Source organism: Phocoena phocoena, chromosome 10 (genome assembly GCF_963924675.1).
Source record: "Phocoena phocoena chromosome 10, mPhoPho1.1, whole genome shotgun sequence".
NCBI classification, from domain to species: domain Eukaryota; kingdom Metazoa; phylum Chordata; class Mammalia; order Artiodactyla; family Phocoenidae; genus Phocoena; species Phocoena phocoena.
The window spans coordinates 38,494,242-38,522,172 of record NC_089228.1 but is presented as its reverse complement, the minus strand read 5'-3'; the positions used below and the strand labels follow the sequence as shown (position 1 = coordinate 38,522,172).

The 27,931-nt window shown below is 57.0% G+C and overlaps 2 protein-coding genes across 2 annotated transcripts; one reads left to right on the top strand and one right to left on the bottom strand.

Annotated features, from left to right (window-relative positions):
* The first annotated feature begins 467 nt into the window (after nt 1–467).
* On the top strand, nt 468–27,898 carry RNF123 (ring finger protein 123). The gene is made up of 38 exons (XM_065885025.1): nt 468–549; nt 823–907; nt 4,061–4,149; nt 4,274–4,368; nt 4,750–4,804; nt 4,917–5,002; nt 5,307–5,393; nt 5,625–5,692; nt 5,887–6,012; nt 6,402–6,516; nt 6,600–6,704; nt 7,138–7,263; nt 7,415–7,507; nt 7,579–7,652; nt 8,439–8,556; nt 8,732–8,831; nt 9,033–9,094; nt 9,272–9,343; nt 9,545–9,665; nt 10,239–10,340; nt 11,661–11,767; nt 12,177–12,375; nt 12,735–12,880; nt 13,185–13,268; nt 14,062–14,169; nt 19,325–19,502; nt 20,423–20,497; nt 20,653–20,740; nt 20,830–20,917; nt 21,006–21,090; nt 22,439–22,578; nt 22,682–22,870; nt 22,962–23,037; nt 23,279–23,363; nt 27,093–27,235; nt 27,388–27,482; nt 27,609–27,694; nt 27,778–27,898. Exons 1-38 carry the CDS (start codon nt 468–470, stop codon nt 27,896–27,898), a joined length of 3,954 nt encoding a protein of 1,317 aa, XP_065741097.1.
* Nucleotides 24,717–26,246, bottom strand: AMIGO3 (adhesion molecule with Ig like domain 3). The gene has a single exon (XM_065886397.1). It carries the CDS (start codon nt 26,244–26,246, stop codon nt 24,717–24,719), a length of 1,530 nt encoding a protein of 509 aa, XP_065742469.1.
* Nucleotides 27,899–27,931: the final 33 nt, after the last annotated feature.

The following is a 27,931-nucleotide window of genomic DNA, read 5'->3' as shown; positions in this document are numbered from 1 at the left end:
CCTTGGATGGTGGACTATACTTGATGTAGGGTTCTCTCTTCCAGATGTGGACCCACAGTGGCTTACAACCGAGAAGGATACAGGGGCTCTGCTCCTGGGCCACCTCACTTTGGACCCTTGGGTCTGATTTCACACTCGGCAGAAGCATTTGGTTTAGTTTAACAAACATATATCTGGCACCTGCTCTCTGTTGGGCCCTGTGTGAGCACTGGGACATGGTGGGGCCCTGTCACATGGCCCCAGACCCCCTCCCCCCCACCCCCTGTGTAGGAAGCTGGAAGCCCCTGCTTTCCTTTGCCCTGGGTTGATGTGTGTGTGAGTGTGCATGCAGTGGCTTCACCTGCTCCCAAGCCTTCCTGACACCGCAGGATTGAGGTCAATATGGGGGCCCTTGGCTGGCTTCGAATAGCCAGGCTCTGCCTCTGCTTCAGCCCCCAGGACCACTGGCTGCCCACGAGAGATGAAAGATGGCGTCCAAGGGGGCCGGCATGGCTTTCTCCCGAAAGAGCCACAGGCTGACCTCAGATGCTGAGAAATCTAGGGTCACAGGTAAGGATTGGAAGGGCTGGGATGAGGCTCCTAGTGCTGAGGGAAGAAGGAGAGAGGCAGCAAAGTCCCAGGTGCATTGAGCCTCAGGCCTTCCTGCACCCCCTGTACCTGTGAGTCAGCTCTTCTCCACTAGCAGCCATGGAGCAGGGCACCCACCGTGACTGCTCTGCTGACTCCTGTGGCTGGCCTAGGACCAGGAGCCTCTGTGGCCAGTAGGGGCTGGGAGCCACACTGACCATGTGTCCCTTCTCTCCCTTCTGACCTGTGGCGCAGGCATCGTGCACGAAAAGCTACTGGACGACTACCTGCACCGCATCTTTTCCTCTACTGATCGTGCACCCACGGCAGCCACCAGCAGGTATGGCCAGGTGGATCTCCCTTCCTCACTCTGTGGGACCAGACCAGAGGCTGGAGACTGCATTGTGGGGAAGGAGGCCAGGGCTCTGGATAGGCTGGCTTGGTTTCCGTTCTTGCTCTGCCACTCCTGGCTGTGAGACCTGTGGCCAGAGAGTCCGCCTTCTGGACTCCGCCTCTTCCTTTCCCCTGGCAGTGCTAGTACCTTCCTTCTGAGAGTATAGTGGAGGTCAGGGGCATGGTGCGCACTCAGCATGGCACTTCACACCTATTTTACACTCAGCATCTGGTCCATGTGCACCTGCCCTCACCACTGTCGCACCCTGGCCCTCTGTAGCCTCTGCTTGATCTGTAAAGCACAGATGCCACCAGCCTTCCTTGCAAATTTAATGTATTTAAGTTTAGCTCATATCAAAACTACAAGTGGGGAATTCCCTGGTGGTCCAGTGGTTAGGACTCTGCACTCTCACTGCCGAGGGCCTGGGTTCGATCTCTGGTCGGGGAACTAAAATCCCGTAAGCCGCTTGACACGGCAAAAAAAAAAAAAAAAAAAAAGTTACGAGTGCGCTTTAGCAGAAACTTATACAGAAAAAAAAAAAGCAACTGTCATCTTCTTATTCTAATATAACCATTTGAGTGTGATTCCTTTTTGTTTTCTTTACCTCACAATGTATGTAGTTTGGGTTATGCTGTGTGGAAAATTTTTTTTAGATTTTTGTCACTGTCAGCTTTTTTAAAGTTATTGAGAAATAATTAACATACAGTAAACTACATGTATTTAAAACATCCAATCTAGTAAATTTTAACATGGATAACCTGTGAAACCAGCAGTGCCATGAACATATCCCTCACCTCCAAAAGTGTATGGTTTAAATCCTATTTTTGTCATCAGATGTTATCCCTGAATGTTTTTCTACACTACAGATTGATCTTGGTGGGCATCTTTTAGGTCCAGGAATCTGCCTGATCACTGCCCTAGTTTAGAGGGGCTTTTATTTTTGTAAACAGTGCTGCATAGACGCCCAGGGTTGGAATCACAAGGCTAGAGTATTTGAATTGCAATCACTCTTAGGACTGTTGCTGAATTTCTTCTTCAAAGGGTTCTGTACATTTTTTTTTTTTAAATAAATTTATTTATTTTTTATTTTATTTTTATTTATTTATTCTTGGCTGCATTGGGTCTTTGTTGCTGTGCGCGGGCTTTCTCTAGTTGTGGCGAGCAGGGGCTACTCTTTGTTGTGGTGCGTGGGTTTCTCATTGCGGTGGCTTCTCCTGTTGCAGAGCATGGGCTCTAGGCATGCAGGCTTCAGTAGTTGTGGCTCGCAGGCTCAGTAGTTGTGGCTCGAGGGTTCTAGAGTGCAGGCTCAGTAGTTGTGGCGCACGGGCTTAGTTGCTCCGTGGCATGTGGGGTCTTCCCAGACCAGGGCTCGAACCCATGTCCCCTGCATTGGCAGGTGGATTCTTAACCACTGTGCCACCTGGGAAGTCCCGGCCTGTACATTCTTTCTCCCTGCAGTGAGGCATGGGTGTCCCCATGTCTCAGCCCCCTTGCCAGCCAGGGCTATTCTGTCTTTCACAGTCTCTGCTCGCTGGGCAGACCCAAAGGGAAGCATCGTTGCCTGTTCCATTTAAGCAGCTGTGGTGACCAAAGGGTTTCTACTTGTGGAGGGCTGCTGCCCACCTCCACCCCAACCCCAGCCCTGGCCTGTTCCCAGGGCCATCTGATCCCTACCTCATGTGATACCAGAAATGATCCTGCTGCCACTGGTGCCGTGGCTGCCAGGAGGGAGAGCAGGTGGCAGAGCCGTTAGTCAGTGGTTGTGTGGATGCAGAACTCTGGGCTGGAACCTGGGCAATCCAGAAAGGGTAGGCAAGTGCTGGGGTTGGCCAAATGGGCAATGTTGCAGGCGTTCACTGAGGCTGAGTGTCAGGTTGGCCACCCGAAGCTGCTCTTAAGAGCAGGCACAGGACTAGAGCAGCCCTCCCAGGTGTGGGCCTGTCAGAAATTCTGTTGCAGAAGCCTCCTTGATCTCTGGGCGCGTTGGGGTGTTGAGAGACAGGGTTGGCTACAGCCTTCCATGTTACTGGCGAGGCACCCCATTGCACGGCTGCCTGCTCGCCTTGGCCTGGGGCTCAGTAGGAGTAGGGAGGAGGCTTCATGGATCTCCACCTCCTGTAGCTCAAGGTCAGTTGTAGCTCACAGTATGGGAACATGTGGCCCCTGGGCCTGGGTTGAAGCTACCTTGCCAGAGAGTCAGTGCTTTGGCCCATCTACGTGCCCTTCCAGAGCCTGCTCTCTAGGGGGATGAGTGGGGTGGGAACTGGGATTAGAGTTGGAAGAGCAGGTGCCAGCAGTCTGTGGGCTGGATCCAGATGGGCGTCAGGCCTCTGCTCTTTGAGCCCTGCTAGTCAGCACCACCTCATTCCCTGCTATTCTTAGCAACTGAACTCAGGACCTAGCTGGCCAGTGTTAGAGCTCTTTCTCCTCTGGGCACGTGTACTGGGAGGATGAGGGGGCCACTCAGACAGATTTTCCTAGGCCCTTTGGCTGGGGCAGCTGGCAGATAGGCAGGCTCTGTGCTCTACTCTCCTCTACAGGTGGGTGCAGGACAGAGCCAGCCAGAAGCTAAGAGGGCTGAGCCCTTTCTCCTCCCAGGACATGTCTCATTCAACACACAGGCTTCCCTGGCTGGGACCACAGACCTGGGGTCAAGGACTGGACTAGCTGATCTTGGTACTGACCATCTTGGGGATCAGCACTGCTCCCAGCCTTCCTTGCCCAGGCATAATCAACAAGCCACCTCCAAGAGTGGGGAGGTTATGGGCTACGGAGGGTGCATTATTCCTAGCAATCTTCACAGCATCTCTGAGATACAGCTCTTGTTCCATTTATACAGATGAGAGGATTAAGGTTTAGAAAGAGTTCTTCTTCCTTCTTTTTTTTTTTTTTAAACAGTCTTGAGGTGCACCAAATTTAGTGGATAATCCAGTCTTCTGACCCCCAGCATGCCAGAATCTGGGACTGGTACAGCCCTCTTTCTGGAGTCTGGGCAGCCACCCTCCTAAGCTCAGGAGAAAGGGACTGGGAGAGGGATTTAGTGTCATCTGGCTGGTTTCAAGGACTTTTGGGACCCTCGCAGCCTCTCGCTCTCCCCAGGAAACTCCTGAACTTCCAGAACCTGCCAGAGCATCTGGACCAGTTGTTACATGTGGACGAGGAGGCGGAGGAGGAGGAGGAGAGCCAGGGTTGGTGACAGCCTCAGGAATGGGACTGGGGAGCCAGGGCTGGGCCTGGGGGGCTCAGTACCCTCTCTGCATCTGTCAGGCCCTGTGCCTGGCCCAAGCCCACACCCTCTTCTCTCCTTTCCAGGAAAGGTTGAAGGGCGGCTTGGCCCGTCCACTGTGGTCCTGGACCACACGGGTGGCTTCGAAGGGCTTCTTCTGGTGGATGATGACCTCTTGGGGGTGAGCGAGGGCAAGGCATGGGGTCCCAGATCCAAGCCCCTCCTGACACAGCCCCAAGCTCCTCCTGATGTGGCCCTGGTCTCGACCTTTCTTGATGGGGCTGCAGCCACAAACCCCTCCTGACATAGCCCCGAAACCCTCCTGGTGTGACCCCAGCCCCGAGGCCTTCCCAATGTAGCCATGAGCCCCTCCTATCTTGCTCCTGGCCCAGAATCCCTGCTGACATGGGTCTAGGCCCTTCCACCCTGTTCAGGCACAGTACAGTGTTGGCCACGACAGGCGTCGCCACCAAGGCGAGCTGAGTTGGAGTGGGGTCGTTCTCCCTTGGGGTGGCACCCCGTATGCCCGGGAGGAGGTTCACCACCCCTGCTCTCCACCCAGGTGATTGGACACAGCAACTTTGGTACTATCCGCTCTACCACATGCGTGTACAAAGGTGAGACCACGCTCTGCTGTGGCCCAGGGAGTTGGGAGGAAGTTTGAGGGCCCGGGCCAGAGGCAGGAGGCAGTCTTTGTTTCCCTGCTGGGTTTGACGTGACTTTTTCTAGGGAAATGGGTCTACGAGGTGCTCATCTCCTCCCAGGGGCTCATGCAGATTGGCTGGTGCACGATCAACTGCCGCTTCAATCAGGAGGTACATGTGGGAGAGGGACCCCTCCCAGGGAGACCTTCTCTTGGCAGCAGGCCTCATCAGGGCTCAGGCAACCCCCCAGCCCACATAGGGTCTGCTCAGCACCCTAATCTGGACTTCCCTCTGGAGGGGACATAATGTGTCCCACCCCATCCCAGGGCGATCCAGCCCCGAAACAGCCCTCACTCCTTCCCTCAGAGCATCAGCCCCATTCTGTAGAGCCACGTGGGTCCAAGGCTGGTGGCTGGTGGGCTCTGGCCCTGCCCCTCCCCACCTCCCCCAGACCTCACAGACAGTTCCTCCCTAGGAGGGGGTTGGAGATACACACAACTCCTATGCCTACGATGGCAACCGGGTGCGCAAGTGGAACGTGACCACGACGAACTACGGGAAGGTGAGGCCCGGGCCCCCTGCAGACCAACTGGCCCATGTCCATCCCCACAGCTTGGTGGGGGCCACTGGGCAGCGCTGAGGGAATGTAGGGCACCAGGGGGAGGGCAGGGACTGAGGTCCTCTGTCCTTGTGGCCAGTCTCCCCTGGGTGGCAGTGGAGACACAGCTGGAGGGGGGCAGAGTGGGCAGGCTGCTGGGATTCTGCATATCTGTAAGTCTTCCTCCCCTGGCAGGCGTGGGCAGCGGGGGACATTGTGAGCTGCCTGATCGACCTGGATGAAGGCACGCTGTCCTTCTGCCTGTGAGTCTCCTGCCTCTATTCACAGGCCTGGCCTCTGGGGCATCCCCAGTCTGCCCTCGTGTTCCAGGCCCTGTAAGGGGCCAGGCTGGCTTTGGTAGCCTGAGGGTGGGCAGCCCCCACAGAGGCCTGCTCACTGGTCCATTTCAGCCACATCCTTCTTAGCACTGGCTCACGGACCCTCCCTTCTGCTCCAGGAATGGTGTGTCTTTGGGCACTGCCTTTGAGAACTTATCCAGGGGCCTGGGCATGGCCTACTTCCCAGCCATCAGCCTCTCCTTCAAGGAGTCTGTGGCCTTCAACTTCGGCAGCCGTCCCCTGCGATATCCTTTTGTGAAGAAGGCTGTGGGCTGCTTGGATGCTCTTGAGGAAGCCAGGATGGGGGTCTCCCTGCTCCAGGAGCTCTGCGGGCTGGTGGCAGGCCCTGCTGGCGGGAAGAGTGAGTAGGGTACAGCTGAGGTGGGTGCTGAGGACAATGCTTGCAGCAGCCTTGTTAGGTGGGTACCATTGCTATCTGCACTGAACAGGTGAAGAGCATAAAGTGGCAAGAGAAGTTTTGCTTCACAGAGAAACGGGAGGGTTGTGATGCAGACCAGGCAATCTGATCTCTCAGCCCTGCCCTGGAGCCCAGGCCCTTCTGCAGGGGTCTCAGTGGGAGGGGGTGGGTATTCTGAGCCACAGATCAGGTGTTGCTGGCTTAACTCTGTGGCACCTACCCAGTGGTGGGCTACCGGCCCCTGCAGGACCCACCAAGCGCCGACCTGGTTCGGGCACAGGAGTTGCTGGGCTGCTTCCAGGCAGTGCTGAGCGTGGAGCTGGACCCCGTGGTGAGCCAGCGTCTGGGCCGGGTATGCTGGGGGCTTTCTACAGCCCTCTGCCTCTCACAGTCCCTTCCTCCCCGCCCACACAGCAAGGGCGGCTGGTGGAGAAGGAAAGCTCTGAGTGGCAGTTGCAGGGCCAGCCCACCGTCCTCCTCACACTGGCTCACATCTTCCATCGCTTCGCACCGCTCCTGGTGAGGGGACATTAGGGAGGGGAGAGGCGGGCCATGGTAGAAACACCCCTGCTGAGGGCTGGAATGCTGAGGTGCATGAGGTCCAGCAGCATCACCTGTCAGGGGCCCCTGTGACCAGAGCCCTTAGACCCCAAGGATGTCACTGGGTGAGGAGGAGACACTTCCAGCTGAGGGTATCAGGGGGCTTCCTAGAAAGAAGATCGAGGGGTGGTGACATCACAGTCCAAGGGAATGGCATGTGCAGAGCCCCAGAGGCGTTGTTGGGTAGCAGCATTTCCTGTGTCTCCATCAGACCCCAGAAGGGCTCATCCATGACTTGGGGTTGCTTGACGGGGACCAAGAGTCCATCTGTGGCCTTGGCCACGTGCCAGGGCAGGGGGGCCCTGAGTGGGGCAGGAGGCTGCCACCTCACTGGTACCCGCCCTTGGTGCAGCGCAAGGTGTACCTGGTGGAGGCCGTGCTCATGAGCTTCCTGCTGGGCGTCGTGGAGGCGGGCACCCCCGCACAGGCGCAGTCTGTGGTGCACCAGGTCCTGGATCTCCTGTGGCTCTTCATGGAGGTGAGGCGCCGGATATCAGGCCTCAGGCCAGGATGTCAGGCTCCACTGAGTCAGGGGACGTACAGGGAGGGTGTTGGAGAAGGCTGCATAGATGGCTGTCCCGGGGCCTGCCCTCAGCAGGTAGCTGTGCAACCTCACCTCCCTCTTCCAGGACTATGAGGTGCAAGATTGCCTCAAGCAGTTGATGATGTCCCTGTTGCGGCTGTACCGGTTCTCGCCCATCGTCCCTGACCTGGGCCTGCAGGTAGGAGCTCCTGCCCTGGCCCTGAGCCCCCTGGGCCTCACCTGCCCACTCTAAGCACCCTCTCCCCACAGATCCGCTACCTGCGGCTCACCATTGCCATCCTCAGTCATGAGAAGTCTCGCAAGTTTCTGCTTAGCCACGTCCTGTATCCTCTCCTTGCTACTAGGCAGGCCAGACATGCGGTGCCCTCTGGGGTCAGCAGAAACCGGGGAGGGTGGTGTGCCTCTGCCCAGGGTTCCCCACGGAGGCTCAGGAAGACCAGAGCCACCCAGCGTGTGAGTCCTTGTTCCAGGACCCAGCCTTCCCAGAGCAGGGAGGGTAGAGCAAAGGATCCAGGCTGGCTGGCTGGCCTGAGCAGGGATTTCCAGATGCCTGCAGGCTCTTGGGCCACCCAGAGGTGGAGGGTGGGGGGCAGGGGGGAGCCATCAGCGCCCGCCCTCTTCAGCCAAAGCACTACACTTCTATCTGTGCTCCATAGCGGGGGTTTCTATGAAATCTTCTCGAAGGAGTTAGCTCCTCCTGTTTCCCTATAACGTTGAGAACTGCAGGTGTAGGAGAGAGAGCGTAGCTTCGGGCCCCTGGCTGGGAAACCTGTGCTAGTAGCTGTCTTCTCTCTGTGGGGTCCTCAGCCTCTAGGAGGCAGAAACAAATAGAGAGGCTGCCAGGCCCTCTCTCCAGCTGTCCCACCGTCATCTGTTCCTGTGACAAGTCTTCATCGTGCCCTTGCTTGGAATTGGGCTTGGTGGGTTTGACAGCCACAGCTGTTTCTCTGGGCTCACAGTCAGTGGTGACAGGCACACAGCAGCGATGGCACCCTGAGGACTGGGAGAGCTGTGGTGGGCATATCCAGAGGTGGGCAAGTTTCGGGAGGGCTCATGAGGGTGTACGGGGCACCCTGTGGTGAGCGGAGCTCTGCCTTAACGACCACCAGCTTCGACGTGCTCCGGTCCGTTGTCTTCTTTTACATCAAGAGCCCCCTGCGTGTGGAGGAGGCTGGCCTACAGGAGCTCATCCCCACCACCTGGTGGCCCCACCGCTCCAGCAGGGAGGTGGGCAGCCCTGACTTGGGTGGGTGGTGGTCACAGTGAGGGCTGACCCGGGGTGTCCGAGCCACCTGTACATGGCACGCGAGGCCCCTTCCTGGGCTGGGGGTGGGAGTATGGAAGTAGACCAGGGTGAGCCTTGCCATCTTTCACCCCCCTCCCCTGCCCCGCCCCTGCCCAGGGCAAAGACAGTAAGGAGGTGAAGGACGAAACCTCCGAGGAGCGGCTCCGGCGGCGTGCCTATGAACGGGGCTGCCAAAGGCTCAAGAAGCGCATCGAAGGTCAGCCCCGTTCCTCAGGCACTGGGTAGCGGGTGGAGGATTTCTGTGCCTGTGTACTTGGTAGTGACCATGCTTAGGTTGGACTTGGGGATCTCTGGTGGTGGAGCCTCAGTCCAAACCTGCTCCCCCTGCCGGTCCCCGGGAGCCTGAGGGCAAGGCCCTGCCTGAGGAAGGCTGTCCTGTTCCCCACCCCACCCCCAGTGGTGGAAGAACTACAGGTCCAGATCCTGAAGCTGCTGTTGAACAATCAAGATGACAACGGGGTAAGTGATTCCCAGACCCCTGTGTGGGTCCCTCGCCAGGAGGGGTCTCAGACCGGGCCTGGAGACCCAGAGGGCAGGGCTGGCTCAGGCTCTTGTGGCAGGGTGCAGGCTAAGTTGAGTCCGGTCTGGGGCCAGGATCCTCAGCTCATCACAGCCTCGGCTTTCCTTCTCCTGAAGGGCGAAGCTTCTAGGTACATCTTCCTGACCAAGTTCCGAAAGTTTCTGCAGGAGAATGCCAGCAGCCGGGGGGTAGGTATCCCTAGGCCAGCCCACCATGGCCCCCTGGCTTTGTCACAGCATCTGCACCTGTAATTCTGGCACTCCTGCATTTCCTCCCCGCCTGCCGCCCTACCCTCTCTGCTCAGCCCAGGGTCCTGGGGCAGGGCGTTGGATGAGGAGTGGGCTGGCCTCCGGGCTGCACAAATGCATGTCTTACACCTGTGCCTGCAGAACATGCCCATGCTCTGCCCCCCCGAGTACATGGTCTGCTTCTTGCACCGCTTGATCTCGGCCCTGCGTTACTACTGGGACGAATACAAGGCTTCAAACCCATGCGCTGCCTTCAGTGAGGGTGAGTGTGGCCAGGGCCTCGAGTTGTAGACGCTGGGCAGAGCCAGCCCCAGGGCAGCCCCTAATGTTGGTGTGGAGTGATAGCTGAGGGCAGGGCTTGGGGGAGCTGTCCCAGGCCTCCTGCCTAATTGAGTCCTACCCACTGGGCGCGGAGGCCTTGCACTTGGATGGTGAGCCCGTGTTTGCTCTGATGGTCCCCTGGGTTCCTGTCCTCTATGGGCCCTGTTCCTCAGTCCTTGCCCACTAGCCCTCTGTGCAGTCCTTTGTCGGGGATGCCTTGGGTGGGCTCTGAGGTGCTGGGGGCCCTGTGTTTTTGTGGGACGGAGTCCCCAGGGGTCAGTGGAAGCAGCCTGCATTGGGCGATCTCCCATAGGGCTGGGTCAGGGCCCTCTCTGATTCTCACCTGGGTGACCAGCAGCCAAGAATGCCCCCTTCATCCCAAGTTGTGCCGTTGCTGGAACTGACCTGAAATGGTAGAGGGTGGGGTGGTAGGGGAAGCCTGGTCAGGTAGGTGGCCTAGGCCAGGGGTCCTGCTGGGCTCTGACTGCTGGCCCGGCCTCCCAACTCCTCGCAGAGGCCTACATCCCGCCCCAGGTCTTCTATAATGGCAAGGTGGACTACTTTGACCTGCAGCGCCTTGGAGGCCTCCTCTCACACCTTCGGAAGACCCTCAAAGGTGCGCGCAGGCTTGGGCAGTTAGCAGGGCAGGATGGGGGGTGGTTCCTGAGCCAGCTCGGCCTTGAGTGCTGCGCTGCGCTGTGCCCACCAGAGGGCGCCCGAGTCACTTCACCTGCTCTGCAGGGAGATGCTGATGGGCCTCCTCTGCCCCTGGTCTTGCGTCCAACGATTCCTTCCTTCCCTTGCACATCCACCCCAGAGGAGGTCTGGGAGCCCTGTGATGGAATAGGGGGCAGTGTGCTGATGGAGGAGGGAACCATGGCATCTTGGTGAGGGAGTTGGCGGGGGGTGGGGGGGCGGGGGCCGGGGGGGCTCGCATTTGCTGCCTGAACTACTTTCAAGGATGAGCACAGATGTCTCCAGTGCAAAGGGCTGAGAGCACAGTGTGAGCGGTGGCAGGGATGCCAGCAACGGCCCAGCATGGCCTGGAGAGAGAAAGCAGCTGGCGTGCTAGAGAGGAAAATGAGAGGCAGGGAGTGATGGGAAATGAGGCCAGGGAGTCTGAAGGGCAGAGTCTGAGGGCCTTGTGGGCCACAAAGCAGCTGTAGGCTCCTTCCAGGAACAGTGGTAGCTTTGGAAGGTCCTGAAGCAAGGGTGCGAGGTTGGGGGGTCTGAGTTGTAAGAAGCTCCCTCTGGCTGCTACAGTGTGGAGGGTAGAGTGCAAGGGCCAAGAAAGGAGACAAGGAAGCCAGTTGTCCAGGCAACAGAGGAGGCGGGGAGGGTAAAGGGAAGGGGACAAGGATGACCCCAGGCTTCTTGCCAGAGTCTGCGGGGATGAGGCACCGTCAGGAAGAGGAGCTGCAGGAGAGGACAGTTTAGTATGTTTGAGGTGCCCAGTGATGCAGCCAGGATGAAGGCCTGGGCTGGAGGAAGCGGTGGTGTGTCCAGCTGTCAGTGTAGAGGTGGGGGCAAGCCTGCGGTGAGGACCGGACCCCCTGGGGAGTGTGCAGAGTGAGGCAAGGAGAGCCCTGGGCAGCTCTGGATCTCCCTTTGTTTGTGGGGCAGGACAAGGAAGAAAGCAACGGAGCAGTCAAAGAAATAGAGCCCTGGAGAGAGTGAGGTCACGCAGATAAAGACAGGGAGTGATGGGGTCGTGGTGGGGAGAGCCTTCTGCCTCACTTAGCATGACTCGCCCTATAAGACACAGGGCCTTGGGATGCAGAGTGAAGGCTGGGTTGGAGCAGGTGGAGGGTGAAGCACAGGCGCAGTGGTGAATGGGGCCCTGCAGGGCCTCCTGCCCTCTCACTGTCCTCAGTGGTTCCACCTATGACCCCTCTGCCCTCCACTGGTCTGAGAGCCCTCTTGTCATTCCTCCTAGATGACCTTGCCTCTAAGGCCAACATCCTGATTGACCCACTGGAGCTCCAGGCGGCCACCATGGATGACCTGGATGAGGATGAGGAGCCAGCCCCGGCTGCGGCCCAGGTGCCGCGGTAGGGGCAGGCAGCGGGCTTTGTGTTGGGCTGTCCCTCTATCATAAGGGCAGGGGTGTCACACGGGGCCATCTCCCCCTCCATGCAGGCAAGGAGCTTGTCCCCAGGCAGGTTCCCTTGCTGCAGGTGGAGGCATGAACTGACGGGTGTGGTGGGGCATGCCTCCTGCTGCTGAGTCCCTACGAGACACAGGGTCTTGGGATGCAGAGTGAAGGCTGGGTTGGAGCAGGTGGAGGGTGAGGCGCAGGCGCAGTGGTGAATGGGGCCCTGCGGGGCCTCCTGCCCAGCCAGCCGGTGCCCTCTCACTGTCCCGTTCCCCAGCCTCACATATCAAGGGAGCCATAAGTGGGCCCGGGTCCTGGGATTGCTGAGTGGCATCTGGCCTCCTCTCTCCACCACAGCGCCCCATGCAGGCCCTGGCCATGGGGGGCGCGCTGCCCCTGCCTCGGCCCAGCTGGCTCAGTTCTCCAACCCTGGGCCGAGCCAACCGCTTCCTCAGCACAGCAGCTGTGAGCCTGATGACCCCACGGCGGCCTCTGAGCACCGCAGAGAAAGTGAAGGTCCGCACACTGAGCGCGGAGCAGAGGACCCGTGAGGACAGTAGGTGCCAGGCAGGGCCAGGCGTGGCGCGCTGAAGGATCCTTCTCTCCTGTACAACACTCCCCCGGGGCAAAGCCAAATACACCCCATTCCCTCCTGGTCCTGTGGCCTGGCAGTATGTCAGGGGTGTGGGAAGTGCACTCTGAGGGCAGGAAATTGATGCTACAGAAATAGGTCCTGGAATGCAGCACCTTCCCTGCCCCGGCCCACACGTTCTCCCTGCAGGTCCCTCCTTGGGCCCAGGCAGGGGGAGAGGGCCTCCTTCTCCTCCTATAAGGCCCATCCTGGCTCCATAGGCTTAGAAGAGAACTGGAATGGCTCCGACCCTGACCCTGACCCTGTCCTTCCCTATTCCCTAGTCGAGGGTAGCCAGTGGAATGAGGGCCTGCTGGTGGGGCGGCCCCCCGAGGAGCCTGAGCAGCCCCTCACCGAGAACTCCCTGCTGGAAGTCCTGGACGGTGCCATCATGATGTATAATCTCAGCGTTCACCAGCAGCTGGGCAAGGTCTCACGCCACTGGTCCATGCGCATGTTATGTGGTTCTGTGTGTTTGGGTGCATGTGTGTGTGCGCCCACACGTGCCCACGTGTCTCCAGGGGTGCCTGGGCGTGACTGTGCACGTTAGCATATGCCACAGCAAGACTAGTTTCTGCCAGTGCCGTTTGGGCCTGACCTCGTTGACTTCTGTGGGAGGGGGCTGTCCTGGGCCTAAGGTTAAGGGTTTGGCAGGGCTGGGGTCCAGACTGGGTGTGGAGAAACCTGTGCGAAGTGCCCAAGGGTCACCCTGGATGTGGTGTCTGGTGCTCTAGATGGTGGGAGTGTCCGATGATGTAAATGAGTATGCGATGGCTCTGAGGGACACAGAGGACAAGCTCCGCCGGTGCCCCAAGCGGGTAAGGTGGATGGGCAGGTGGGTCTTTGGGAGGGCGGGGCATTAAAGAGGGCAGCTTGCTCGCTGGGGTTCCCCAGGGAAGCCCATGAGGGAAAGCTGCTGTCCTGCCCCTGCCTCTGGGGTTGCCTAGCAGTTCTCCTCTTCCCCACTCCCGCCCCGGGCAGACCACATCAGTGAGAGTGGGGCTGGCACCAGGGCTAGGCACGGCCTGAGCCCCATCAGCCAGCCATGGCCTGGGCCAGGGTGCCCCCACCCTGGCCACTAAGTGCTGACGCACACCCACTCTCCTCATCAATTATGGATTCGACCCTGAGTACTTCCTCGGCCACTTGCAGAGTCAGCAGGAAGCAGGGCCTCCCTCCCTCCCTCCTTCCCTCCCCTGGAGCCCCTCTGCCATAGCTCTCTGGCCTGGGGGACAGAGCCAAGAATGCCCAGTCTGGGCTTCCCTGGCAGCCCCTGGCTCCCACCTGTCTACAGGACCCTGCGCTTGTCCAGGGCAAAAGCAGCTGCCGGAGCTGCAGTTCTAGCATGGAGTCCCTGGGATGTCCCAGCCAGGGGCTCATCTCACATGCCCTCAGCTGCGTCTCACTTCCACATTCTGAGGGGCACCTGTGGCCCTGTCTTGCTCAGGCTCACCAGCAGGTCAGAGGCTGAGGAGGGTTTTGAAGAGTGGAGCTGGGTCCGCCCAACCCCTTGCCTGCCCCGGGCACCAGTGGGGCCCCCGCTAGGCTGCGTGGGTCTGGGCACGGGGCCATGTCCTGATTGTCCTCTCCTCCCTTCTCCTTGGGTGGCAGAGGAAGGACATCCTTGCAGAGTTGACGAAGAGCCAGAAGGTTTTCTCAGAAAAGCTGGATCACCTAAGTCGCCGTCTTGCCTGGGTCCATGCCACCGTTTACTCCCAGGTGAGCGGTGTGTCCTAGGCCAGCAGCTGCTGCCCTCCCCAAGCCCCCGGACTAGTCACTGATTGGGCAGGGTTGTGCCAGCCCCTCAGTGCTCCCTGCCCTCCTGGGCCTCTGGCACACACGTGCCCCCTCCCCGCTCCTCATCCTCCCTCCCCACCTAGTGCCACATCCCCTGAACTTTTCATGCCCCATGAACTTAAGTAGATGCCATTTGTAGACCCCACTTCCCCACGCAGCTCATAACCCTCCATTCAAGGAACAGCCTGTTTCTACCTGCCTCCCACTGTCCACTGCCCCTGCTCCTCTCCCAGCGCATCAGGGGCTCTGTGGCCTCTCCCAAGCCTCACCCTGCATCTGCATCTGCTTCTCTCTGACTCCCCTCCCACTCGAGGCCACTGGCTTGTTCTCTTCTCACTCATTCACTCACTCGTTCATTCATTAACATGCCCAGAGCCTGGAGGATGCCAGGTGCCATCCTGACACTGGGGACACTCAGTAGTGAACCAGAAAGCTGAGTCCTTGTCCTCCCGGGGTAGACGGACAGACGGTGCACTCCCGCAGCGACCATGTTTTGACCCCCGCCACCCCAGGCCCCGGACCCGCAGCACTTGTTTTATCTCCCCACCTTCCCTGACATCTCCCCCTCCACAAGTGAGTGCCTTGGGATGCTCCCCAGGTGCCCATGTAGGGCATCTGTTCACCTTCTTGGGCGTGCCCCTCCCCCATAACTGGGTGATCAAGGCCCTTGGTATCCCTGTCTCTACTGCTCTTTCTTCTGGTGACTCCTCCCCAACCCAAACCACCTCTGCCTTTTACCCCTCTGTTCTCTCTTGCCACAGACCACCTTGCTCCAGCCCCACAAAGATGGTCACTGTCATCCCACCACCAGGATTTCATGCCTGTCCACCTCCCTAGGTGATCTTGCCATCCCCTCCCACACTGTCTTCTTAGGAACCTCACCCTCCCATCTTTGTACCTTCTTTTTAAATTGTGATAAAATATACACAACATAAAGTTTACCATCTTAACCATTTTAAAAAGTTGCGGTAAAATACAATATGTAACTTATCATCTTAATCATTTTAAATGTACAGTTCAGCAGTGTTAAGTACATTTATTGCTGTGCAACCAGTCTCCAGAACTCTTTTCATCTCCCCAAACTGGAATTTATATCCACTAATTCCCATTCCCCCCTTCACTTCAGTCCCCGACAACCACTGTTCTACTTTCTGTCTCTGTGAATTTGACTACTCTAGTACCTCGTATAAGTGGAATTTTTGTCACTGGCTTATTTCACCTAGCATAATGGTCTCATGGTTCATCTGTGTTGTAGCATGTGTTAGGATTTCTTTCCTTTTTAAGGCTAAATAATATTCCATTGTGTGTATATACCACATTTTATTTATCTGTTAATCCATCTATGGACATTTGAGTTGCTTCCACCTTTTGGCTATCGTGAATAATGCAGCTACGAACATGGGTGTGCAAATACTTTTTCAAGATCCTATTTTTTAATTCTTTTGGGTATATACCCAGAAGCAAAATTGCTGGATCATATAGTAATTCTATTTTTAATTTTTTTGAGAAACTGCCATATTGTTTTTCATAGTGGTTGCACCATTCCCACTAGCAGGGCACAGGGTTCTGATTTCTGCCTATCCTTGCCAACACTTGTTTCTCAGAAATTTTTTTTTTTTTTAAACATCTTTATTGGGGTATAATTGATTTACAATGGTGTGTTAGTTTCTGCTTTATAACAAAGTGAATCAGTTATACATATACATATGTTCCCATATGTCTTCCCTCTTGCGTCTCCCTCCCTCCCACTCTCCCTATCCCACCCCTCCAGGCTGTCACAAAGCACTGAGCTAATATCCCTGTGCCTTGCAGCTGCTTCCCCCTAGCTATCTACCTTACTACGTTTGTTAGTGTGTATATGTCCATGACTCTCTCTCGCCCTGTCAAAGCTCACCCTTCCCCCTCCCCATATCCTCAAGTCCTAATCTGTGTAAAGTCGTATCTCATTGTGGTTTTGATTTGCATTTCCCTAGTGATTAGTGATGTTGAGCATCTTTTCATGTAATTATTGTCCATTTGTATATCCTTCTTTGGAGAAATGTCTATTCAATCCTTTTGCCCATTTTTAAATCAGATTGTTTACCTGTTTTTGATTTGTAGGAGTTCTTTATATATCCTGGGTATCAACCCTTTAGCAGATTATGATTTATAAATATTTTCTCCCATTTTCTCTTTTGATTGTGTCCTTTGATGCACATTTTTTAATTTTGATGAAGTCTAATTTATCTATTTTTTTCTTTTCTTGCCTATGCTTTTGTTGTGATATCCAAGAAATCATTATCAAATCCAAGGTCATGAAGGTTTTCCACTATGTTTTCTTCTAAGAGTTTTTAGCTCTTAAGTTTAGGTCTGTGACCCATTTTAAGTTAATTTTTGTATATGATGTGAGATAATGGTCCAACTTCATTCTTTTGTATGTGGATATCCAGTGTTCCCAGCACCATTTATTGAAAAGACTGTCCTTTCCCCATTGAATGGTCTTGGCACCCTTGTCAAAAATCATTTGACCATATATGTGAGGGTTTGGGGGTGGGGGGCTCTCTATTCCATTGGTCTGTATGTCTATGTTTATGCCAGTACCACACTTTTTTTTTTTTATTATTTTTGGTTGTGTTGGGTCTTGGTTGCTGCACGCGGGCAGCATGTGGGATCTTCCCGGACCAGGACTCGAACCCATGTCCCCTGCATTGGCAGGCGGACTCTCAACCACTGCACCACCAGGGAAGCCCTACCATAGTGTTTTGATTATTGTAGCTTTGCAATAAGTTTTGCAATCAGGAAGTGTGAGATCTGCAGCTTTGTTCTATTTCAAGATTGTTTTGGCTACTTGGGGTCTCTTGAGGTTCGAAAGGAATTTTAGAATAGTTTTTTCTATTTCTGCAAAAAAAAAAAAAATCCATTGGGACTTTTATAGGAATTGCATTAAAACTGTAGATTGCTTTGGGTAGTATTGACATCTGACGATATTAAGTCTTCCAGTCCATGAACGTGGGATGTCTTTCCATTTGTTTGTACCTTTTAAAATTTCTTTGAGTGACATTTCATAGTTTTCAGTGTTTCAAGTGTTTCACTTCCTTGGTTAAATTTACACCTGTTTAATTAATTTTGATTCTAATGTAAATAGAATTATTTTCTTAATTTCCTTTTTGGATTGTTCCTTGCTTGTGTATAGAAACACAATTGATTTTTGTGTGTCGATTTTGTATCCTGCAAATTTCCTGAACTCGTTTATTAATTCTAATAGTTTTTTGGTGGAATCTTTAGGGTTTTCTACATATAAGATCATGTCATCTGCAAACAGAGATAATTTTACTCTCTCCTTCAAAAATATATATATATATGTATATATGTATTTATTTATTTGGCTGTGCCGGGTCTTAGTTGCAGCATGCAAGATCTTCATTGCGGCATGCAGGATCTTTAGTTGCAGCATGCAGACTCTTAGTTGTAGCATGCGTGTGGGATCTAGTTCCTTGACCAGGGATCGAACCCAGGCCCCCTGCATTGGGAGCGTGGAGTCTTAACTACTGGACCACCAGGGAAGTCCCATACTCCCTCCTTTCTAACGTAGATGGCTTTTACTTCTTTTTCTGGCCTAATTCTGGCTAGAACTCCCAATACTATGTTGAATAGAAGTGGCAAAAGCAGACACCTTGTCTTGTTCTTGATCTTAGGGGAAAGCCTGTCGTTCTTTCACCATTGAGTATGATGTGAGCTATGGACTTTTCATAATACAGCCTTTATTATGTTGAACTGCCTTTTTTTTTCTTCTACATTTGCAATGCTTACCCTCTTGCCTCCTGCTCCTTCAGCTTCTCCCATTAGTAAAGGAAAAAGCCCGTGATGCCTTTCTCTCACTGTACATCTGCTTACACTACCGCTCTCTCCTTCCTTCTCTGTGTCTTGGCTTCCTCATCTTCTCTTCACTCTTTGCCCAGATCAGGCTCCTCCACTTTTCTGAAATAGTCTTGCAAGGTGTCTGTCGAGCTCCCCCCTCTCCCTTTGTGGACACATCTCCTCTCCCATTACAGTGGCCCCCTTGGCCGCGTCGGTGCCATTGCCATCCTTTCCTTAGACTCGGTCTTCTCTGGCCTTCGGTGATGCCAGCTCCTGTAGGCCTCCCTGTCCATGTGTACTTCCAGGCCTAGGGCCACCCTCTGACTTCTTGCTTACATCTTCTCGGGCTCTCCGGTTTGAGAGCACATCAGAGAGCTGGTGGAAAGTGCAGCTGCTCCGGCTCCACTCCAGGAGATGTGGTGCTATGGGTCTGGACTGGGGCCTAGGGCCTCACTCTGGTTGGTGACCCCTCCTGGCCCCTTTTGTGGGATAGACTATCTGGAAACCATACTGTGGGGAACTGGGCCCTTGGCAGGTTTTGTCTGCTTTCCGTGGCCTCTGTTCCACCAGCAGTCATGCTGCCTTTGACCTTCACACCACCTTCTCCTCTGAGCTCCAGACTCATTTTCTGCCTGCCTCCTTAACACCAACTCTTTGGGGGCATCGCTGGGCACCTCATGCTCCACATGTCCTAAGCCACATCCCCTCTGCCCTTTACCAGGCCTGCTTCTCCCCCAGGACTTCCAGCCTCCATGGAGGCTCCATTACGCACAGAAATGTGGGCCCTGTTCTTGTTGCGACCATTCCCTTGCCCTCACAGCCAGTCGGTGCATCCGCATGCCTGGCCATCCAGTCCCTTTGCTGTCTTGGGCCTAGCCAAGGCTGTAGCTTCCTCACTGCCTTGTCCCCACTTGTCCCTGCAGCCCCTTCTGCTCTGGGCAGTGTTCCAACACAGGCTTCTGGTCACATGGCACCCTCTCGCTTTACACCTTCTGTACCTTAAAAAATTGCAACCCAGGATTCTGGTTGGGGTTGTAGTGCTGCCCTATCCAGGCTGGTGGCCTGTCTTGCCTGCCCAGTACAGTGCTTGATTGCGCCTACCTGAGCCACTGCTCCCACTTCCTGGAATCCAGTTCTCATGTCATGTTCCTGGGAGGCCTTTCCTAATCTCCAGACCGGGCCACACCCCCTGTGACCCCTCCCGTGAACAGCCCAGCAACACCCTGTGTGCCTCCCACAGGAGAAGATGCAGGACATCTACTGGCTGCTGCGTGTCTGCCTGCGGACCATCGAGCATGGAGACCGCACAGGTCCTCTCTTTGCCTTCATGCCCGAATTCTACCTGAGTGTGGCCATCAACAGCTACAGTGCTCTCAAGAATTACTTTGGCCCTGTGCACAGCATGGAGGAGCTCCCAGGTGATGGGGCCATTCAGGCTGGGAGGGGACAGAAAAGGGGGCCTCTGGAGTGAGCCCTAGAAGCCCTGTTCTGAGCCCTCATGGCCCAGCAGCACACATCCCACGTGGGGAGGAGGTGAGGCTCTGCCCAGCATCACACAAGCATTTGCAAAAGTCCCACATGGTGGAGAGCCCTGTCCTAGTACCAGCAGCCATAGAACCAACAGCTCCTCCCTGGTGTTAGGAGGGAAACAGACGAAATAGAGTACAGGGTGTGGGGATCACCCCCACCCCACCCACCCTGCCCCGCCCCACCCCGCCCTGGCTTTCACTTCCTTCTTGGTGCTTCTGTGGCCCAGGAGCCAGCTGGCCTCTTACCCTGCTGCCCTGGCGCTGGCCATGGGGTGTGGCATCCCATGCAGGGGCAGAGTGGCTTGTCTTTGCAGATCACAGCAAGGAGTAGGGGGGCCCTGCTGGTGGCCACATAGAAGTCTGGGCTTCTTGCAGACCACTGATTCCAGGCTGGGCTTGGCAGTTTATGTCTGGACTAGGCTGTGGGCTTTTACGCTCCTGGCCTGTCCCCTTGCCCTGCCCTAGGCCTCAGTGCAGGCTTTGTCCTCAGAGGTGGGGCTGTGGGTGCCCAGGGGACTTTGCTGAGCCCTCCAGTGTGTGTGCTGAGATGGGTTTGAGCCCAGGCAGGACTCTTTGTCAGGACCTATCCTCCTGCTGGGACCCGCCCAATGCCCACAATGAGTCTGTGCCTTCAACTCTTACCAACTGTTAGTGAATGCCCTGCCTAAAGTCCCCAGATGTCAGCTTGGGCCCAGACTAGCCCTTGGAGCTAGCTCTGGAGCCCACTACCCAAGCCCACCCACCAAGTAGTGTGCCTGCCTCTGGAGTCCGCACTCCCGATCAGCTCATTCTACTACCAAACCTTGCAGGCTATGAAGAGACCCTGACCTGTCTGGCTGCCATCCTTGCCAAACACTTTGCCGATACACGCATCGTGGGCACTGGTGAGGTGCCCGACAGAGGGCTGGGGGAGATGGGGACGGACGGGATGGCACCTCTGGCTGGCTATTTTCTGCGCACAATGCCAGCCAGGTGGGTATGAGACATGGGCACCAGGGCTCATGCCAGGCACCTGCTGAGGCATGACCTGTCCCAGCAGATATCCGTGACTCGCTGATGCAGGCCCTGGCCAGCTACGTGTGCTACCCAAACTCCCTGCGGGCCGTGGAGCGGATCCCTGAGGAGCAGTGAGTGGGGGCCCAGGGGCAGGGGGCCACGCACTCTGCCCTGCACAGCACTAGCGTCACCCCGTGCCCACCACCCATTGCTCTCACAGGCGTATCGCCATGGTGAGGAGTCTCCTGGCTCCCTATGAGCAGCGGCCCTGGGCCCAGACCAACTGGATCCTGGTGCGGCTCTGGAGGGTAAGCCTGGCTGGAGAGGAGGTGGCTATGGCTGGCTGGAGGGAGGGGTTGCCCTGCCCCACTGACCTCCCGCCAACTCCACCCCCAGGGCTGTGGGTTCGGGTACCGCTATACACGGCTGCCACACCTGCTGAAAACCAAACCCGAGGATGCCAATTTGCCCAGCCTCCAGAGTGAGTATCCAGGTTTGGCAGGCGGGGGCCCTCACCCGCTGCTCTTGCGTTCTTGCAGACTTTCCCACTTCTTCCAGCCTCAGTCCTGAACTCGTGTTGGGCCCCAAACCCCCTGTGTATCCCCTGGGGTTTCCATTTCCCTGCTTCCTCCCAGTCTAAGGACACTCTGGTGCTCTTGAGTCTTGCTCTCCAGTCCCATGTGTGCCCTTTGGTCCTGAACAGTCTGCATGTGTCACAGTGAAAAGGGGCAGCATCTTCCCAGGCTGCTGGCAGCTTATGCAAAGTGATGACCCTATCCCTTGCCCTCTGAACCAGCTCCCTGACCTCCAGCCTTGTCCCAACACCATGTCCTTTTGCCCCTTTACTTTCACTAGCTGGTGCCAGACCCTGGATACCTGAGTCAAGGCAGGGGCACAGACTAGGGGTTGGCCAGGGCCCCAAAGGGTGTCCACGGGGCTTCCTGGAGGAAGTGGCCTTTGGTTGGGAGCAAAGTCTGCATTTTCTGTCCTGGGCCTATGGTCCAGCAAAGCCCTGTGAGCCTGAGGACCTTCACTGGGCCCAGCCCAGGGTCTTGGGCTGTCTTGCTTGCAGAATCTGCCTGCCACATGCTGTACTCACCCCACACAGTGGCTCTCTTTAGCCCACGTGGTATGTTTCTGCCCTTGTGGGAGTGTTCGGGCCTAAAGGGGTCCCCAGAGGCCAAGTTCCTTGTGCAGAGTCACACAGCAAGTCCTTGCCAGTTGCCTTAGTCCTGCCTCCAGGGTGGACCTGAGCTGCAAGTGGAGAACAGCAGTGGGGCCAGATATGCATCCTGCTGTTGTAGGAACTATTGATTTGCAGGGGGGGAGGTATGCCTAGCCCGGTGTGGCTGAGGGCTCTGGTTACTGCTGCCTGTCAGCCCAGACTTGGCGCCCACCACCTCAGCCGTATGCTAAGGCCAGGCCAAGGGCAGCAGAGGACAGTGGAGGATGGCAGGGCTCAGAGGAGGCTCTTGGGAGAAATGGCCTTGATACGAGTGAAGAGGAGTCTAGGTCTAGCCCTTCCTGAAGGGCATATGACTGAGAACTTTCTGGGGATCAGGCTGGGGCTTGGGGGCGGTTCTAGAACTGGGGGTGGGGGAGGCATTGGGAACAACTGCAGCCTGTGGTTGGCCCAGCAGAGGGAGGGGACAGATTTAGCCCTGACCCCCAGGCAGCACTGCACCCTGTCCCCCTGCCTTCAAGACCTGAGTGTTCCCAGAGAGCTGTCTTTCTGCCCTTACACCAACGGCCTGTGAGTGAGAACAGAGGCAGACGGGCAGGGGCCGCTGACTGGAGTCCCGATAATGCCCCTCCCGATGTCCCCACAGAGCCCTGCCCCTCCACCCTGCTGCAGCAGCACATGGCAGACCTGTTGCGGGAGGGTCCTGACGTGGCACCCAGCTTCCTCAACAGCGTCCTCAACCAGCTCAACTGGGCCTTCTCTGAGTTTATCGGCATGATCCAGGAGGTGGGTCACGGAGGGACCTTGTGGGCCAGGGGGTTGCAGAGGATGAGGCACGATCTGCAGTGTGGCCAGACCACTGACTGCTGCCCACACGTTGGTGGCTCAGATCCAGCAGGCTGCTGAACGCCTGGAGCGGAACTTTGTGGACAGCCGGCAGCTCAAGGTATGTGCCACCTGCTTTGACCTCTCGGTCAGCCTGCTGCGTGTCTTGGAGATGACCATCACGCTGGTGCCTGAGATATTCCTCGACTGGGCCCAGCCTACCTCTGAGATGCTGCTGCAGCGTCTCGCACAGGTGTGTCCGTCTGGGCAAGGGTGGTTGGGACCTTGGGGACACCCCAGTGGTGTGAGCCCACCCATCCACCAATGGGCTCCTGCCCTCACAGCTGCTGAACCAGGTGCTGAACCGGGTGACAGCTGAGAGGAACCTGTTTGACCGCGTGGTCACCCTGCGGCTGCCTGGTGAGGACCTAGAAGCCCTGTACCCAACACACCACAGGCCTTGGTTCCTCTGCCAGGAGCAGTGCTGCCTGATTCTACATTCTGCACCAGGACAGCCTGGCTTGGCACCCCCAGCCTAGCTCAGCCTTCTGTGGGGAGGAGGGTGGGAAGTGTGAATGACGATGATGTCAGCTGGGCAGGGATGGAGCCCCTGCAGCGGGACCACTTGGGTAGCTCATCCCCTTCCTTCCCTTTCCCTTAGGCCTGGAGAGTGTGGACCACTACCCTATTCTGGTGGCAGTGACAGGCATCCTGGTACGACTCCTGGTGCACGGCCCAGCCTCAGGGTGAGTGTTAGGGGCTGGGGTCCCCTGTGGGTGCTGGGCTTGTCTGATGGCGAGGGGGCTGGGCAGGGCCTTCCAAAGCTCATCTCTCACATGGACTTCAGCGTCAGGTCTGGAGCTGGAAGGAAGGTAGTGAGGTATGAACTGAGTAGGTGGCGGTGGCGGCAGCAGCAGCAGCAGCAGCAGCAGCCTAAAGTAGGAGAATCCAGGAGCTCCGCAGAGCAGGGTGCCCTGGCCCATGGGCAGAGCCGCTGGCTGTGGCTGTGCCTCAGGCAGGGGCAGGGGAACTAAGACTGTGCTAAGGGCGGGGTGCCATCCTGTGATATCCAGGGACACACTGCTGGGGTTAAGACCTGAGCACACATACTGCCATCTGTGTCTGTGAAGGCTCCAACGACGAGCATGTACTACCTTTATTAAGAAATTCCATGATAGCTGGATCCAGGACACTTGTGGGCCCCCCAGCTCAGCCCTCACTCAGGAGGGGTTCCCAGTCCCCGCTTCCCTGCCTCCCTGCTGTGGGAGTGGTGAGATGCATATGAAGCCAGGGCACTGCTTCAGCCATTAGGCTGATACCAGTGCCAGCCCTTAAGAGGATTCTGCCCTTGGGAGACAGCAAGTTCCGGCTCAGCCCTCCCATCTTAGCCATGCTCAGCAGGTTTTTTACTGCTGAAAAGCTGGGGGAACAGGTCATTGGTGCCCCTTACCATTGTCTTGCGAGCCCATGGGAGAGGCTCTGCCCTCAGAGTGCCTGCGATGCCCCTGGAGGTCTCTTGAGGAGCCTTGCCTGCTGGTTGCCTTCTCACCAGACTGCATGGACTCGTGAAGCTTCAAGTAGCTTGAATGTTGGTGCGTGGGGAGTCACATTTCACCAGAGGGAGGGCTTGTAATTCCTCTTTCCACCCTCGGGGTGGGGACTCAGTCTTCCTTTGAAGTCTTCCTCCTTTTCCCCTGTGGGCTACTCCCGTCCCCTTGGGAAGCAGAAGGTGGTCTTGCTTCAGTTCTTCACCACGACTCTCCCTGATGGCTGCCTTAGCCCCTGCGGGTGAACCTGGGGCTCTGATGCAAGGGCTCTTCCAGATGGCCCTCGGTTCCAATCCTCATTTGGGCACAGGTAGGCCCTGCTAGGTCCTGGGATGTTTTGGTCCTGTGTTGCTGGGGAGAAGCAAGAGAGAGTTGGGGACTTCAGCCCCTCTACCAGTGAGTGGTGTTGCTATGGTTTATGTCGAGGGCCACACAGGAGGCTGGAGGACCAAGCCCAGTGCTTCCCACCAGCATCTGGCACTTCTCTGGGCAGCAGCGGGGAGCAGGGCAAGCAGTGGGCAGGCAGTGGCCTCGGTGGGGCCCCTGGGCAGCCTAGGTCATCACCAGACCCTCAGAGCCTGTGGAGCTAGTGGACTCAGAGCCAGCCTTGAGCCGCAGGCCCAAGGGATTGCGGAGATCAAAGTCTTCAGCTACTGCTAGCTGCACACGACCATTGAGGCTTCTCCTGCCAGGTTCCAGAAAGACCACGTGCTTGTGGACACTGGCCTTGCGTCTCGGTGCGTCAGGCGGCGTGGTGCTGAGCACTGAGGACTGTGCGCTCAGCTCCTGGAGTGGGCTGGGTGTTCGGGGCCAGCGGTGGCAGCGGCAGGTGTGATGGTAGCAGCTGCGGCAGCCGGGGCAGGGTGGCGCGAACAGGTAGAGCAGCACGAGCACCAGGCCCACGGCGCAGCCCAGCAGCGTGGTGAAGCCCGTGTTGAAAGGGTCAGGTTCAGGGTGTGGAAGGTGCACACTTACGTTGTACTCGTGTGTCTGGTTGTGATGCAGGTGGGGTCCAGTAGCCAGGCACACAAAGACACCCTCGTGCCATGGCTGCACGTTGCTGATGGCCAGGCTGCCATCAGCCCGCACTGCGATGCTGCCGTTGCGAGACCCTGGTGCCACAAGCAGCTCATGCTGCGGCGAGACCCAGGCAATGTGCACGGCTGGGGCGCTGGTGTTGCAGTGTAGCCTCAGGGACTGCCCCACCTGCACATGCAGCTGTTCTTCAGGCTGCTCTAGGCCCCGAGCCAGGGCAGCTGAGCAGTTCTCAAAGACACGGCTGTGCTCAAAGAAGCGCACGCGGGAGGTGGGTACCTTGAAGGCCAGGCATGTGTACTCGCCCGCGAAGTCGCTCACAGCGCTGAGCCCCCGTTGGTGCCAGCGTTGCAGCAGGTGGTAGAGACGGCAGTCACAGGGTAATGGGTTGTTGTGCAAGTAAAGGCCGTTCTTGAGAAAGGCTGGCAGTGAAGCCAGGTCAGGTACAGGGATGCGTCCTAGGTGGTTGGAGGAGAGATCCAGAGTACGTAGGTGGGTCGTGCCCAGGCCGTGCAGGTGACTGAAAGAGAAGGACGCAAGTTCATTGCAGCCCAGGTAGAGACGACTGAGCGCGCCCAGGCCGTGGAAGGCCTGCTTGTCTAAGTGTGCCAGGCGGTTATTGAACAGAAGCAGCATCTTGAGCTCCCCTAGGCCGTCGAGGTCGTGGCGGCCGAGGGCCCGCAGGGCGTTAGATGATAAATCGAGCAGCCGCAGGCCGCTGGCATTGGTGAAAACTCCCGGACCTAGCGCATCCAGCTCGTTGTGATTTAAACGCAGGGCGCGGAGCCGGGAGAGGGGCGCCAACCAGCCGGGGCGCAGGCGCTGCAGCGCATTGTGGCTCAGGTCGAGGTCTGCAGCTGCAGCTGGTAACGCGCCCGGCACATCCTGCAGCCCGAGGCCGGCGCAGCTCAGGAGGTCGGCAGCGCAGACACATTTGTAGGGACAGTTATGAGGCACAGGGGACAGGAAGCCCTCGGAGTCCAGGGTGCTCATTAATCCGATACGCAGCATGCACAGCAGTGTGCCCTGCAGCACCAGCCGGGCCATGGCGGCGGCTGCCAGGGGTGGGACAGGGCAGCTTGGTGCGGGGCACAGCTCCGAGACTCACCCACTTCACATCCGGCTAGAAGTGCGGGGCGCTAAACGGCCAGTGGCCAGCGAGACAGTATGCGGGCTCCGTCCCGCAAGGCCGACCGCTCCAGCTGCCCGGCTCCAGATTTTGGGTTGAGTTGGGGCCACGCTCCGCTCAGCAATCCCTTCTCAGGCTTCCCCAGCTCTCTCCTGAGTGCCTTTCTGAGCACTCAGCTTCTAAATACTCTCCGGGAGGCGATTTCTCGGGGGCGGGGCCTCAGGCTCCCATTGGCTCCCATTGGCGGGGCGGGGTAGCCGCGTCCCCCGGCGTTCATAGGCCCCCGCGTGGCCGCCAGAGGGTGAGCGAGTCGGGCCACAATACCCGAGCCTGAGCTTGGCTGGCGGCTTTCCAGAGTGCCCGTCTCCCGGAACCCTGGGAAGCATGCCTTTAAGCTTCTTGTGTTGTGTTTTCTTTGAAGGGTTAACGTCTATGAGGGGGCAGGTGTTTTCTTTGAAGGGTTAATGTCTATGATTGGGCAGCTGTTTCCTTTTAAGGGTTAACGTTTATGAGGGGGTAGGTGGACTTCCATTATCTTCTGGTGGTGCTCCCTTAAACTGGTACCCAAACTGGTACCCGGCAATGTGGGTCCTTACTGGGATCTAGGACTTTACTGGGAGGACTGGAGAGAAGCAGGGAGATTGGGTGGAATGAACCGGGCAATAATGCAAACAGGCTGGACTTTCCACCCCCACCACTCCGAATAGATACTGATTTCAGACAGGCCCAGCCTTCTGACTACCCTTGTACCCTCTCCCACCTAGGACAGAGAGAGCCACATCAGTGCTCCTGGCTGATCCCTGCTTCCAGCTCCGCTCCATATGCTATCTCTTGGGGCAGCCAGAGCCCCCTACCCCTGGCACTGCCCTGCCTGCCCCTGACCAGAAGCACTTCTCCCTACAGAGCTGTGAGTAGGCCGGGGATGGGTCAGGGAAGAGAGGGATTTGGGGCTGGGCCAGGTTAGTAGTCTTAAGAGGAGCAAATTCCCAGGCAGCGAGTACTCAAGAGGCACTGGGTTTTAGGGCCACATTTGGCCTGACACCTCCTACCACCCGCCAGACACAGATTACATCAGCGTTGAGGAACTGGCCCAGGTGGAACAGATGCTGGCACACCTGACCTCTGCATCTGCCCAGGCAGCAGCTGCCTCCCTGGTGAGTGGGGCCACAGCATACGGGTCCACACAACCCCAGTACACGTCACCACAGCTGTGCGCGTAGTGTACACCCAACTTGTCTGGGCACCCAACCCCAGCCCACCCTGCACTCTGCTCCCTGCAGCCCACCAGTGAGGAAGACCTCTGCCCCATCTGCTATGCTCACCCCATTTCTGCTGTGTTCCAGCCCTGTGGCCACAAGTCCTGCAAGTAAGTGGGCTGCACGGGTACAAGGGGCTGGGTGGGGAACAGCAGGGATATACAGGCCATCTTTATGCCCTCCCCTGTTGTAGAGCCTGCATCAACCAGCACCTGATGAACAACAAGGATTGCTTCTTCTGCAAAGCCACCATCATGTCTGTAGAGGACTGGGACAAGGCAGCCAGTGCAAGTGCCACTTCCTCGGCTGCCTAGGCCTACCTGGCCCACACAGCAGGAACCTCTACC

What these genes read in the sequence shown, in the direction of transcription:
- AMIGO3 (XM_065886397.1), bottom strand. Translation starts at nt 26,246, where the DNA reads ATGGCCCGGCTGGTGCTGCAGGGCACACTGCTGTGCATGCTGCGTATC.
- RNF123 (XM_065885025.1), top strand. Translation starts at nt 468, where the DNA reads ATGGCGTCCAAGGGGGCCGGCATGGCTTTCTCCCGAAAGAGCCACAGG. An exon ending in CCCACGGCAGCCACCAGCAG is followed by an intron (nt 908 to 4,060) that starts GTATGGCCAGGT and finishes CGCTCTCCCCAG; the next exon opens with GAAACTCCTGAACTTCCAGA. An exon ending in TGCTGCAGCGTCTCGCACAG is followed by an intron (nt 22,871 to 22,961) that starts GTGTGTCCGTCT and finishes CTGCCCTCACAG; the next exon opens with CTGCTGAACCAGGTGCTGAA.